Source organism: Taudactylus pleione, unplaced genomic scaffold (assembly GCF_031769625.1).
Source record: "Taudactylus pleione unplaced genomic scaffold, aTauple2 ptg000073l, whole genome shotgun sequence".
NCBI lineage: Eukaryota > Metazoa > Chordata > Amphibia > Anura > Myobatrachidae > Taudactylus > Taudactylus pleione.
The window spans coordinates 4597847-4612945 of NW_028284475.1; the positions used below are offsets into that span (position 1 = coordinate 4597847).

The window sequence follows — 15099 nt, forward strand, 5'->3', positions numbered from 1 at the left end:
GTTTCCTCCGCTGCTGGCAATTCCCAGAATATAAACCCAGCCTGGCGGTCACCTAGTTATTTCATTTATAGAATGTGATGTGACAAGTTTTCTTTTTTTAATCCACTTTTCTGCTCCTTCTCTTTCATGGAATATCCCCCCCTTAGCAGATAGCCAGGGCACGTGCGTTGATGAGGTTTTCCAGCAGGTGATGGGGGTGAGCAAGATGTAATTCTGCAAACTGGCCACTAGGTGTCTGCCTGGGACACAGAGATCTAAGCACCAGCTGTGTAGGCTAATGACAGGCAGGGTCACACCCCTTCCAAAAGTATCCCTGTTCCAGCCTAGTGAGACCTCTCATACAGCAGGCAGGGAAGTCACAAGGTAAGCATGGCCCTGGGGCTGCTTTTGTAGATCCTGACGGTGCAGAGGTAGGGGTCTCCTTAAACAGTTTCGACCACTGTGTCTGTAGCTTGTCTTTGCAGTTCTTTACAATGAAGTAACTGCTGTCCAGTGCGCTGTGTGTTGTGTTGTGTTGTGTTGTGTATAGAAACTAGTGCGACACTTCTTGTTGTTGTTTTTTTTTTTTAGTTTTGCATTCGTAATAAATTGGTTCAAGACCTGTTCATTGTTCAACCTAAGTTTTTGGGCGCAGTGACGACTACTTGAGGACTGTGAGCTCTTATGTGTCTGTCTGGAAGTGGTAACACTATAGGGGGTTAGATGGGGGCTCGTTGCCAGAAATATCCCAGTTTAGGGTCCTCAGGCAGCCTAGCACCATATTAGTCTGTGTAGCTCAAAACAGGGCATGTACGAGTAGTCTTATTTTTTATGACCCCCTCACACCTGTACTGCATAGTTATAAACTTGAAATAGCTTCGGTATCCCTGGACCAAAGAGCTTGCAATCTCCAGAATTTGGGCTTGCTAATACTTATAATTAGTGGGGGGAATTTTTTTATTTTTTTTGTGATTTATTTGACTTCTCTTTTATCCGTTTTATTCCTTAACATCGGGCGAAAGTGCCGTGTGATGGTCTAGCTGGCGTAAATCCCACTCTTTAAAACTATCCCTATGGGACGAGCTCGCTTATCCCCAATGCAGCCGCTGTGTTGTCTTAGAGCTTTAGTGGGCTTGCTCATCGGACCATTAACAAGGGCCCCTCTGCGGTGGGTCAGTGACTGGTGGCTATTTATATACAATACCTGTTTTATAACTATCGGGGCAGTGTGTAATGAAAAACATCTGATAATGGGGAATATAGTTCATCCACATATATTCAGCATTTTATGTTAAGGTTAAGATGGATGCAATGCAAAATATATATATATTGTAGCGTTTGGGGGTAGCAGAGTGTTGAGCAATGTGTATCTACAAGTGCAAGATGGAGGGGCCATGTTTTGGGCTGAACCCAGTACCCAGGAGATTGAAGACCATCATGCTTATATGACTGCTGTCTGCTGTCTGCGTTGGGCAGTGGAGCCTGGGCTGCTCTGTTTGATTTCCTTGTGGCTTTTCCTGAGTGGAGTTTGGATAATGCTGTTTTAAAAAGTGCGAGATGGGGTACAGAACACTCTGGCATCACAAATTGCTGCTAACAGATCAGTTTGTTAATTCCCTACAGTGGTCCAGCATGTGGGGTGGACTGTCACCGGACTATGGAAGTGTGCATTGAGATACTCATAATTTTTTTTTCCTGGCTTGGCATGGAAGCAGTCGGAAAGCCGATGGACGGAATCCCGACTGTCTTATCCCGGCAAGTGTCTAATGACAGGCGTGGAAGTCCAGACGCCTGTCACTAGACCTACGCCGGGAGCCCGATCGAAGGTAAGCCGGGGGCAGACTGCCGCGGGGGGGGGGGGGTTAGGTTAGGGGCTCCCGGGGGGGGTTTAGGGTTAGACACTCCCCGGGAGGTTAGGGTTAGGCTTGGGGAAGGGGTGGTTAGAGTTAGGCACCCCCCGGGAGACTTTGGTTTAGGCAGCGGGGAAGGGAGGGGGTTAGGTTTAGGCACTTAGAGTAGGGTTAGGCACCCCTAAGGGAGGGTTAGGTTAGTAAATAGAAAATATACTTACCTGACGGGATCTTCGCTGTGGGGAAGGCCGGCGGTTAATCATACCGGTTCCACTAGGCAGACCTGTTCTGACAAGGAAGCCAGGAAAACTTTTAAGTGTACTATTAGGAATGAGCTTTTTATGTGTGTATGTGAGAAAAGCACTTAACAGCGGGAAGGTGTAAATGAGCCCTGAAAGTATGGAAGTAAGAATTCTGTGTACGGTATTTGCATAGTATCCTGCACCCACTTGTCGGCGCATCCTGTACAGGGTACATGCTGCAATTTGTACAACCAATCTCTGCAGATACTGTGGAACCACAAGTACCAGTATGCCTGGCCAATCGGAGCTGGGGCTTGCAGTTACTTTGGTCTGCGTTAGAGCTGTAGAGTATTGTAGAATTGCCGGCCAGATAGTATAGAACGGGTTAAGTGATCTGTAGGGTGAACTCGGAATCATCGGGGCAGAGTTAATGGGGATAATCTCCAGCTCTTGTTGGCACGTCCCTGGATTGTTTCCCTTTCAGGAGCGGACGGTTAGTAATTCTCATTATATACTCTTGGTTCTGCTCCTCATGCCTCTCATGTTAGCTTAAAGGGAAATATACCTCATATTTTTTCGTACAACAAATATTTTTTTTTGGTTTGTTTTATCGACGAGTGCAAGCTCCTCTGCCAAGACAAAGATTTTACATTTTGCAGACAATCCAGTGAATCGGAATCCCCCAGTGGCCAGAATAGAAATGTAATAGTAATGTAACACTACAGGCAGGTATAGTAGTCCGCACTCATTTGTAATCCTGTTTCTGTTTTCCTGGGCCCGAGTGATGCTCCGATTCCTGATAATTAGGAGGCTGGCGATGTCACGTTATGGATTATGGCGAAACGCGATGGCTGGAAGTATGGGTACAGCCCAGCAGAGCAGTAAGAAATAGGACTCAAATTAGCGGCGAGTGCTCAAAGCTCACATTCAGTTTATTTTTATTTTTTTTATATTTTTGTTTGTAGACACCGTTTTAAACCATTTATTTTTATCTGCGTGTTTGAAGTTCACCTTTTAGCGTTCAAGGTCTTTTTTTTTTTTTCTTTAAAGCGAATATTCATCCAAAATTTGCAAAAATGTCTGTAATGTCTCTAATTTTGGACCTGATACTTGTCCATTCCCAGCATATGTTGGGATCTAGTGACGTAAGGCTTCCATGATGTATGTGCAACACCAGGGTCATGTACGGGTACTATGCCTACTCAGTGTGTCATTGTCATACGGGGAGACTCCGATCCCATCAGGAAACCAATACTGCCGCATGGGATGGAGGCGATCACTCGCCACCACCATGTAGTGCTGAACATTTCCCTGGCTTTCTACTTGATTGCACCTACACAAAGCCAGGACTATGTACCCGCGTCATAGATCCAGCAGAACATTCATCACTGTTTGAATCAAAGCCCTTGTGGAATTCAATTTTGCACAGTGCTGCACATCAGCCAATGACGGTAGTGCCAATATCGTAAGTTTGCCCTTGCGTCTGGCAGAAATGGAATACACCCCCCTTTAAGTTGGCACCACACCTGCACTCATCCATTTCTTGAGAACCTTCCACTGCTTGGTAATCCATCTCCTGCGCTCTTTGCATCGTTGAGCTGGCCAGCAGGCACTGGCGAGTGTGATGAGCGGTTTAGGTGCAGCAAATCGGACTATGGGGATACCATGACCTGCTGGCTTCTTGTCTGGTTGCACAGGATGAAATTTACATATAATTGACCTGTTGTTTCTCACCTGAATTCCTTACTTTTCCGATAAACACAGGGACATCATGACCCTGGATTATGTGTAGCACTCTGCTGATTGTTTTTCCCTTGGAGCTTCACGCTGCCTCAGTAGAGCTTACAATCTACACTATGTAGTCAAAAGTGATTGGACACTGACAGCAAATAGATCAACGAGATTTTATTGATGTCAGTACTGTGCAGTAATCACTGGATGTGGTGGGCCTACAGAGATCCTTCTTGGTAAATTGTCCACAACTTCCTGGACAGCAGCAGGCGGTGTGTGTTGCCACTCCGCTTTACGTACTGTGACACTGAAGGTCCAGTTGGCCTAGAACACACCCATCACTCCAATTTGTCCCAGAGGTTCTCAGTGGGGTTAAGATCTGGACTCTGAGTTGGCCAGTCCATCCGGGTTACTGAATTCTCTGTATACCAGTCCAGCGTCGCCCTGGAAACATGACAGGTGGCATTGTCGTTCTGATAAGAACATTCGCTGTTTCTGTAGAACTGCAAGTTCATGGGCCTCTCTACCAAGTGTTCTTATTGACACCGCCACATTAGTGGCCATTCAGGACTCGTGTGCAGTGGTAAGCATTTCGCTCGCGCGGGGGTGTCAATCATTTTTGTCTACATAGAGTATATTCCCTATCACATGGAGACACGCAAACTTGGCTTTATTTTTTTTCTCTTTGCCAGAATCCATTTGACCTGCCAGTATGTTTTTGAAGTGTGGGAGGAAAACTGAGCACCCGGAGAAAACGCATGCAAAATAACTGGAGAGCATACAAACTCCACACAGATGGTCCAAGACTGGGAATAATTGAACTTCTGACTGGTGTGGGGCAGTAATGCTGACCACTACACTATCCATGCCGCTGTGACGCTTGCCATCATTATAGGACAGCTGGGGTAATCCAGCGCTTACATACATGGTCCTGGCCAGGAAGGGATGTCGTTAGCTTAATGCACGAGACAAACCTGTGTGCAGACCTTGCTTTCAATATGCCTGGTGTCCCTCATTTACTTCAGGCGTTGAAATTTTTTTTTATTTGTCCTCTACCTGTATATTGAATTGTGAAATGTGTGATGTCACCAAATGCCAAGCGAATTGCCGTCTGCACTTACTTTGGCTCCTGATGATGAGGTATTAAACTTCGATACGTTGATGATGTAACTTGCAGTTGTCTGACTATAATTACTGAGTGCCGCCTTCCGTGTGCATTGTTTTGGGCTCCGGCCGGAGTACCTAAGGAGGACACCGGGCTGTCTGACTGGTGAGACTGGAGTGCTGCGCTATCGAATATATATATAAATTTATGGATTGACTTTAGTGTATCCTACTTTTGTGATAAATGTGTTTTTGTTTTTTGAATCTAGTTATTGTCGGCTCTCTGGTAACGTCTAGAATTATTTAATAAGCTACAAACTACATTGTGTTCCCGTAGTCCTCGGGGAGCCATGAATTAGCCTCTTAAGGCTGTGGCTGCAGATTGCTGGCAGTGTGTGCTGGAGACGGGATGGGGTTGCGGGGAGAGGGAGGTTTATGACTGACAGGTGCTGCTGTTCTGACACCTTATACCCTCCGCAACTCGTTTCAGATCTACCCTCTCCCCTGCCCCCTTCCTGCACCTTGTGTGTGCCGTAAATCCATTGCAGCCGTTCATAGGAGGGGTGAAACTGGGGGCATTCCTGAAATAGCCCCCGGCAACAGTGACTCCCCGCAGTGTCTGAATAACAGATGCACCTCAAGGGCCAGGTAATGCAGGACCTGGGATTCCCTGCGCTGGGCACGCACAGTATATCAGATCAATGATAGGTCTGTAATACCCCCCCCTCCCCCCAATTTTTTTAGCGTTCACAAATGAGATCATGCAAATGATTGGTATGAATGACGCCATGTGACCTGAGGCCAGATATTATCCCAGGATATTCCCTCGGCCTCACTTTCCCGGGATGTAGCTCTCCTCCCTGGTCTGTGCTTCATGGATCCCTGCGTCCACCCAAAAGACCGTGTGAGTGGTAGGGGATGGACATCGGAAGCCCACCATGAAATGAGGACTGGGTTTCCGCAATGAAAACTTTCGATGCAGAGGTAACTAACCATCGCATCAAAGGAATTAGATAAATAAAACTGATGGGTCACGTATGCGCAATAGAAATGTTTTGTGCTTGTGTAATGGCAACCCACAGCCGTTCTTTATATGAAACGCCTGAATTCAACTGTACATTAACATTGGATGGCCAATGCTTCCACACCATTCCACGGCGGCTACCATCTGAAAGCTGCCATCGCATGGTGAAAACACAGCCATCAAAAAAAAACAAAAATCATTGATGGTGTTAAACCATCGGATACCGACGTCCAACCGTAGAGAGTGGCCCATGCGTTCTGTACAGGGGTCAGTTATCCCTTAGCCTTGTATGAGCTGTGGGAGGGCCCCTGTTGGCTGACCGCACATGTGAGAATACCTACACACAGGCCCCTTACTCAGTGGGCCTAGTGACATTCCCCTTTCGTCTTAGAGAGAGAGAGAAAAAAAACAGAGCCTCCTCTCTCTCTCTCTCTCTCTCTCTATAATGGGCATCATTCTCAGTATCTCTATTTATTCACTGTGTATGCATTGTGAAATACACAGTACCACTTCTTTATATAATTGGTGCAATTCTTAATATCTAATTTTATCCACAGTGTGCATGCATGGTCAAATACACAGTACTGTACTACTTTTCTTTATTTACATAGTGTAATCCTCAGTATCTTTACTTATGCAGTATGTATGCTCGGTAAATACGCAGGACCACTTCTCTTTCTATATACATGGTGTAATTCGCGGTATCTCTACTTATACAGTATGTATGCATGCATGGTTAAATACACAGTACCGCTCCTCTTGTTCTTCGTGGTGGGTATGGTAGAGTTCTGTGTGGGTGGGTATGGTAGAGTTCTGTGTGGTGGGTATGGTAGAGTTCTGTGTGGGTGGGGTATGGTTAAGTTCTGTGTGGGTGGGGTATGGTAAGAGTTCTGTGTGGGTGGGTACGGTAGAGTTCTGTGTGGGTGGGGTATGGTAAGAGTTCTGTGTGGGTGGGGTATGGTTGAGTTCTGTGTGGTGGGTATGGTAAGAGTTCTGTGTGGGTGGGGTATGGTTGAGTTCTGTGTGGTGGGTACGGTAGAGTTCTGTGTGGGTGGGTACGGTAGAGTTCTGGGTGGGTGGGGTATGGTTGAGATTTGTTCATATTCTATAGTGACAATATCACAAGATGCTTCTCTTGTCCTACATCCTGGGTTCAATTCCCACCGTACTTTCTTTTACTCTACATATGAATGGGTGCACAGTGCCACTTCTCTTGATCTGTAAGCTGCATCTGGTCCTCACCAGGGCATTGCACACACTTGGGCGCCTTTTGAGCTTTGTTGGGATATAAAGCAGCCTTACTTCCAGGATGCATGTAACCCCCAGGTGGTGTCCTCTATGTAATGGAGGGCTGCCCAGGTGGTGCTGGTGATGACGCCTCTATCCTGGCATCTTCCCATTCACAGGAATTGTTGACATTCATCAGGCAGACACCGCTGTAATGTTGGCCTGATATAGAATGTGAACACATATCGTCCCTGGTTGCCCAGCGGAGACGTGACTGCTGCAGCGGCATCTTCCGGGTCCCGACTGTCCGTGACTGACTGTTCCAGCTAAATCTTCTGTTCCAGTGGCGTATACTTGTATAACACCCCCCCCCAGCCTAAACTTTATCTCCCCTTATTGCCGAACCCTCCTGTCCTGCAGCCGAACCCTATACCCCTCCCCCTAGTGCCTAACCCAAACCGCCCCAAGTACCTAACCCTGCACCCTAACCTCCCCTAGCACCTACCCCCCTCAAAGTGCCTAACTTTCCCATCCCACGGCCTAACCCTAACCCACCCTAGTGCCTAACCCTGCAGCCTAACACTCCCCCTAGTGCTTAACCATTACCCTCCCACCCTGCAGCCTAACCCTAATGTCTGCATGGGAAAATCTGACATTAGCAGAATGCAGACAGTCTGATAAAATGTCAATAGGCAACATGAAGACCTTCTCAATGTCAACATCAAAACTGTCAACATTTTTTGCAATGTCGATATTGTCGACCTAATGTGTACATCCCTTCCCCTCATTCTATACGTAACTGCTGCTCCCCTGTGTCTGTGCTGGGATATCTCTATCAGTGAGGGCCATGTACGAGCTGCAACAAGAAGTGTTAGTTACTGGCTGATATGGCTGCACCCGCAGGGTATGCCAACATTGTACCATTGGCTGGGAGGTGTTGGGTAGATTTGGGGCTTTCCTTGCCCACTAGAGATTGGCTGCAAGAGTGCACCCACTGACCAATGTAACCGAACACGCTCGTTCTCAGCATCTCTTACTATTCTGTATCCATTAATACCGGCTCAGTGCTGCTTCCTGTGTTTTGTATTGTGAATATAATTCAGAAGTGGACATCTACACAGTACTACTTACCATTTTGTATGCATTTTAGTTTTGTTTTTATTTATGCAGTGGATACTTATTCCGTGCCACTTCCCATCTGATGTACAGCCGTGGCCAAATGTTTTGAGAATGACACAAGTATTGGTTTTCACAAAGTTTGGCGCTTCAGTGTTTTTGAGACCTATTTGTCAGATGTTACTGTGTATACTGAAGTAACATTACAGGCATTTCATAAGTGTCACAGGCTTTTATTGACAATTACATTACGTTTATGCTGTCAATCACCTTCTGGGCCACATACTGACGGATGGCCGGCCATTCTTGCCTAATCAATGCTTGGAGTTTGTTAGGATTTGTGGGTTTTTGTTTATCCACCCGCCTCTTGAGGATGGACCACAAGTTCTCAATGAGATTAAGGTCTGGGGAGTTTCCTGGCCATGGACCCAAAATGTCGATGTTTTGTTCCCCGAGCCACTTAGTTATAACTTTTGCCTTATGGCAAGGTGCTCCATCATGCTGGAAAAGACATTGTTCCTCACCAAACTGTCCTTGGATGGTTGGGAGAAGTTGCTCTTGGAGGATGTTTTGGTAACATTCTTTATTCATGGCTGTGTTCTTAGGGAAAATTGTGAGTGAGCCCACTCCCTCTGCTGAGAAGCAAACCCACACATGAATGGTCTCCGGATGCGTTACTGTTGGCATGACACAGGATGAAGATTATTGGAGGATGACCTGGTGTCAACAAGGGCAGCAAAGAAGCCACTTCACATCAGGGACAGACTGATATTCTGCAGAAGGTACAGGGATTGGACGCTGAGGACGGGGATAAACTTATTTTCTCTGATGAATCCCCTTTCAGATTATTTGGGGCATCTGGAAAAACGCTTGTCCGGAGAAGCAAAGGTGAGCGCTACCATCAGTCCTGTGTCATGCCAACAGTAACGCATCCGGAGACCATTTGTGTGTGATGGCTGTAATTCTGCATCACTTCCCCTGCTCTGTGTGCTGGACAGAATTCTCTATCACTAAACAATTGCACAGTATCACCTCCCCTGTTCTGCGTGCTGGTAGTAATTCTGTACACTTACACATTGTGATCTGGATGTGATTGTGTGACCCTGTACAATGACATAGTACCACTTCTCTTGTTAGGCACATTACTCTTTATATGGTCTATGTGCGGGCAGCTGTACACTTCTCCAGCGTCACAGTTTTTACTAAATATTAATATTGAGACCAAACAGATTGGGGAAAGGACACGATACATACATGTGAGGGTTAGGGAAGTGTAACTTGCATTGTGGGGTGAATGGTCCTATGAGATAACGCTGCCAGCAGTAATGTGGGTGTGATAGGAGGCGGCTGTTCCTAAACGCTGTCTGGTTAGATAGTGATCTCCCAATGTCTCGCCCCAGCCTCAGCTGAGTCACTGCGTTATCCAGAGCAGATTAACGCTTTCCCAGCCCGGGGTGACGGGGTCAGCTCTGCCCACTGGGGGTCACTCTGCCTTATAGAAGGATTGTAGGGGTGAGCAGCTGCCAACCTGTGCCTAAGGCAAACTGAAACAAGGTGATGTTAGGGTGAAGGTACATGAGTGAGAAAGGGGGATATCATAGGTGGCGGATGTACTCAGGGATTTTAGATTGGTCCCTAGAAATGTTTTTGTCTCTTGCAATTTGTGCATTATAAACAAAAATTGCAAATGCAGAATAAGCAGGAAGGTAGCTCCTGTGTCCTGCATCCCTTCTCTTATGGGCTACGCCAATCCAAATAGCAACAGGCCGGGTGATTATTTCCAGACTGGGCATGCCTGCAGCTAGCGTACGCCCTGTGGGGGCCGGATCTCTCCGTGTGACCTGTGGGCTTTTCTGGGAGGTAACCTTGCGGACACATGGAGAAGTGTGCGTGTCATGGGCGTGCAGCCAGACGTCCCAGATACGCCATATGCACGGCCAGGGGACGCCTGTTTTGGCCAAGGTGCGTGGGGCGGGTGTAAGTGCCGATACTAATGAGAACAGTGAGAAGTGGTCGGTACGGCTATACGCCTGAAGCTGCGCAGATTCGCACATTGGCCTGCGGTGGTATCTCGCCACGCTGCCAGCTTTGTAATTTACTGTGTAGATTATTTGGAGACTGGAAGTGGTCATGTGATGTACCGGGAGTACCGCCACAATGCCGGGACTATATTACATGTGACATGTATGTGTATGCCAGCTCACAGAGGGCCTGACCCAGGGGTGCACGTAGACTTGGCTGCATCTTTATAATGCTGCCACCAATGATCTTTCTGCTGAGCCGCTAATCTGACAGTCACATCATCGAAGCTGGCACCGGCCCTATGTGTACCACCTGGCCTGCGGAGGGCAATGCCCCTCCATGGTAATATTACCTTTCCTGTGTACGGTTTCATACTGTACAATTAAGTCTCATTCGTTTTTATTGTCATTTCTTATTACATTTGTAGGTTACAGGTGTGGTCACGGTTTACAATGGGACCTGTTTTTTTTATCATTTGTAACGTAATAATCGCCCGAATGTTGTCATGGTGTGGTGTTGTGTTACATTATAGGGTAAGCACCCACACCTTTCATATGCTTGTTAAAGGGCCTCATTCTGAGTCACACAGGAGCGGTATTCACACTCCGGGGCCTTCTCTGTAGGTTCAGTATTGTACGTAGTCGGTAAAAGGGGGAATCGTGGGTGGATGACTTGTGAGGTAGCGATAACCAGACTATTGATGGAACTGTCCAGGGTATCTCTGACCAAGTGAAGTCATCCGCTATCTCCTACTAGGTGTAGAAGTCATGAAGTGTGCTGATATGATGTAGATATGACTTAAAGGCTTATTGCGCACTGACCATGAAATTGTCCTCTGTGCGATCGTCATGCCGTAGAAAGATGTTATGTTGGGAGGTAATGCAGCGCGTTCCTCTGTGATGTGTTGAGGTTACTAATTAGACCTCCTGCTTCTGTCTCTCTCCGGGAGAAGGGGCTGATAGTTGCTCCTACCACCAGCATCACCATGTCTTACCAGAAGGAGCTGGAGAAGTACCGGGACATAGATGAGGATGAGCTCATGCGGGGGATGTCGGCCGAGGAGCTGGCCCAACTGGATTTGGAGCTGCAAGAGATGGACCCTGAGGTACGGGGTAATACTAAGAACATGTCAGCCTGAGCGATGTCTCTTCATGCAGACAAATTCCACCAAGAGAACTTGGCCAAGGTGCAAGTTACCTGCCAGTTCCTTGGCTACTTCATTGTTAGGCCAGTTGGTCGGCACCAAATGTTGTCTTTATCTCCCAGAGCAGCTAAAATATAAATAGTGACAATTCAACAGGCAAAGTCATTACTTCAAAGGCCTCCTTTAGGCTACGAACAGAGTAGTGTTAGGCAACCTTCCTTGTCTCTCCAGATAAGCCATAGATCACTAAAGCCCAGTATAGGGTTGTACAAATATATTGAGGTTATCTGTAGAATGTCAGTCACCGCCATCTTCAGTCCGTGAAATGTTACTGCACTTCTGCTAATAGTAGTTGACGATGTTGATCATTTTAAGGGTCGATCTGTTTGTTTCCAAACTCAGCCCTCTCGTAGTCCTAACAGTCCACGCTTTAAGGATATCCATGCTTGAGCACACATGGCTTAATTAGTACCTGAATCAATTAGATTTAACCATCTGTGCTGAATCATGGACATCCATAAAACCTGGTCTGTTAGGGTGCCTTGAGCAGAGAGTTTGGGAACGACTGGGCTAGATGTTATAAAGTTGCTGGTGTGCAGAGGTCATGTTTGCGTATAAAACAGAATCGCTATTATATCAGCACACAGACCAGTTCTGTCACCAGATTCCCCTGTAGCAGAGAGTTGTAGGGCAGGTACGGTGTGAGCTCTAATTCTAATACGCAGGTCTTCTTTCCATAATACAGAACATCCTCCTCCCAGCCGGGATGCGCCAGAAAGATCATACCGCGAAGACCCCCACCGGGCCACTCGACCGTGATGCCCTTTTACAGCATCTAGAGAAAGAAGCCATAGATGCCAAGGAGAGAGATGACCTGGTACCATTTACTGGGGAAAAGAAAGGTAGGTAGAGACTGCAAACTACAGTGCCATAACCGCTTCAGACTTTAGGTAACCCCGTGCCCTTCTAGCTGTAGATGGGGGTTGTGTGTGCAACGCTGAAGGTTGTTTGTTCTGGTTTATAATAGTTACATTGCTGTATACATATCCCCTTAGCCCCTGTGCTCATTAGAGATTCTCTAAGGTGCAGGATGTTAGAGCAACAGCTGAACCTGCCATAGACCGTACAAGCATTGGGGGGAAACGCTGTACAACGGGACATTGTAACCTGGCCCAACAGGACCAGCTGTGACACATGCAATATTTATTTCCTGTATACCCATCACTTATATCTTTGTGGATTTCCTCTCACAGTCCAAAAACATGGTGGGTATAATTGGCTTTTACTTAATTATCCCTAGTGTATGTGTTGGCTTAATCTCATAAAGTGTACCATCCCCTGAAAGCATGGTGACTTCATCCTCTAAACTCGTGTGATATCTACCCCGACGTTCACCTATTGCTCCGACTGAGAGCTGCCCTCGGTGTGTAAACAACAACCAAAGGGGTGACAATAATACATATTGGAAGATGTGTACGGACCGGTCTTATAAGGAAGCCTGCGTGTCTGGCCTCAGGCAGTGCCAGCCGAAGAGGTGGCAGAGGCCAGTTTCCCACTCTGCTTCCTGGTCCCTAATTTGCCCCTTGCCCTTCCTCCATATCCCGACACTAGTGACCTGACACAGTTGATGCGAGTTACCAGCGCTCCGGCCTCTGTTCAGAAGTCCAGCTTTATTTGTGCTAGTGCAGGCCTTAGGCACTCCTACACCCCCCAGCACGGTGACAGACGCAGACAGCTGCGGACTATATTCACTGCTGAGCTCCCTGGCTGTCTCTGCTGCGCTGACCAGCTGTGTTCCTGGTGCAGGCCAATGGTTTTAGCTTCATAAACAAATAGAACAAGCATCAGTGTTTTAATTCTCTGGCTACAGGTTAGTCTGGCACTATGGGTGTCCTAATGTTTTGATTGCATACAGGTTGATATAATTAGAACACTGATAGTGCTATCGGGCTACAGTTTGGCCTATACCGTTGAATGCTTTGATTGGCTACCGGGTAATCTAGCACGGGTGTCAAACTCTGGCCATCCAGCTGCAGTTGAACTACACATCTCAGCATACCCTAATAGCAAAACTGTGGCAGTGCATGCTGGTGTGTAGTTTCACTGCAACTGGGTGGCCTGAGTTTGACACCACTGGTCTTGCACTATGGGCATCCTAATGCTCTGATTGGCTACAGTTTGAGACCCTGTGTGCTAGACCAAACTTGGTCCTGAGGACCCCAAACAGTACATGTTTTCCAGGTCTCCTCACATAATCAAGTTAAATAATTATATCCACCTGTGTATCTTTTAAAATGTGTCAGTGAATAATGAATACACCTGTGCACCTGCTAGGTGACCTGGAAAACATGACCTATATGGGGTCCTGAGAACAGAGTTTGAGAACCTCTGGTCTAGCACTATGAGCGCCCTAATGTTCCAATACAGAGATTCTCAAATACAGTCCTCGAGGCTTCTCAACTGTTCAGGTTTTAGAGATATCCATGGTTGAGCACAGGTGGTTAAATCAAATTAACTGTGGTACTAATTAAGTCACCTGTGCTCAACCATGGATATCTCTAAAACATGAACTGTTGGGGAGGCTTGAGGACTGCATTTGGGAACCTCTGTTCTAGTAGGTTACAGGTTGGTCTAGCACTATGGGCGTCCTAATGCTCTGATTGGCTACAGGAGGTTGTAGCCCTATTAAAGGCTGGTAGGAGTAAGTAATTTCTGAAATACTTCTGATTTAAAAAAAAAAAAGAGGCTGCAAATGACACCGTAATGGATAATCTTTTTTTCAGATGTGTTATTCACTCTCCACAGGAAAGCCCTTTATACCAAAGCAAGCAAAGCGCGAAATACCCAAAGAGGAGCAGATTACGCTGGAGCCGGAGCTGGAGGAGGCGCTGGCCAATGCCACCGACGCTGAGATGTGTGACATTGCCGGTAAGAAGGGATGGTCGCCATGAAGTTATGCACACATTGTGATTGCCAGAGATGAGCATTAGGACACATGGCAAACGTGCAGCAAAACCATAGGTGTGTCTTGGTGCATTGCTCAGGTGAATGCAATGAGTGCAGTATCTCTGCGTGTCACCTTAGGGTGATAATCGTGTTATAATAATGTGTCACAGGGTCCCCTGTCAGTGTCAGGCCAGAGCAGCAGGAGGCAGTGCCAGTGTAGCCCAGCTCTTATGGACCAGGGTATACCATGGAGGGGGCACCTGCACAGACACCGCCCATGGGTATGGAAAGTGGGCCGGCAGAGTTTACCTCCTTTAAATACTTCAGGCCCCGCGCTGCTTTTTTAAGTTACGCAAGTGACCCTATTATTCCAGACCATGCATTTTAAAGAGCGCGCCCTCCTAAAAATGCCCAATTTGAATACGTCACAAGAAAGTCCATCTTACCAGCAGCTTAGGATGCCACCTGCGGGTATTTCCTCCACACTCCCTCATTTGAACCTTAAATTAATTACAAGTGTAACGTTCTTCAGTGACCTTTAGTGGCTGCCCATGGGACGTGCATGTATAATAAGAGGATGAGGCACAGTGACTCAGGAACTTATAATCTAGCTGTACAGACAGGTGTCAGGGCATCCGATGTGATTTAGGCCACACACTATGCCCATCTCCCGGGCACTGCTCCTTCGCCAAGTCTCTTAGACAGCTGAGGAGC

General features: G+C 47.0%; 1 protein-coding gene across 2 annotated transcripts in view; it reads left to right on the plus strand.

Annotated features, from left to right (window-relative positions):
• Positions 1-285: 285 nt before the first annotated feature.
• The window catches only part of TMOD4 (tropomodulin 4), a 48942-nt gene continuing 34128 nt past the window's right edge, over positions 286-15099 (plus strand). The window contains exons 1-4 of one of the 2 annotated variants that reach the window (XM_088467605.1): positions 286-363; positions 11248-11400; positions 12185-12341; positions 14245-14367. In XM_088467605.1, coding sequence (XP_088323731.1) covers positions 11281-11400; positions 12185-12341; positions 14245-14367 — 400 coding nt within the window. In that variant the 5' untranslated portion in view covers positions 286-363; positions 11248-11280. Of the gene's footprint in view, positions 364-11244; positions 11401-12184; positions 12342-14244; positions 14368-15099 lie in introns of both variants that reach the window. The other variant, XM_088467606.1, reaches the window with a different exon arrangement.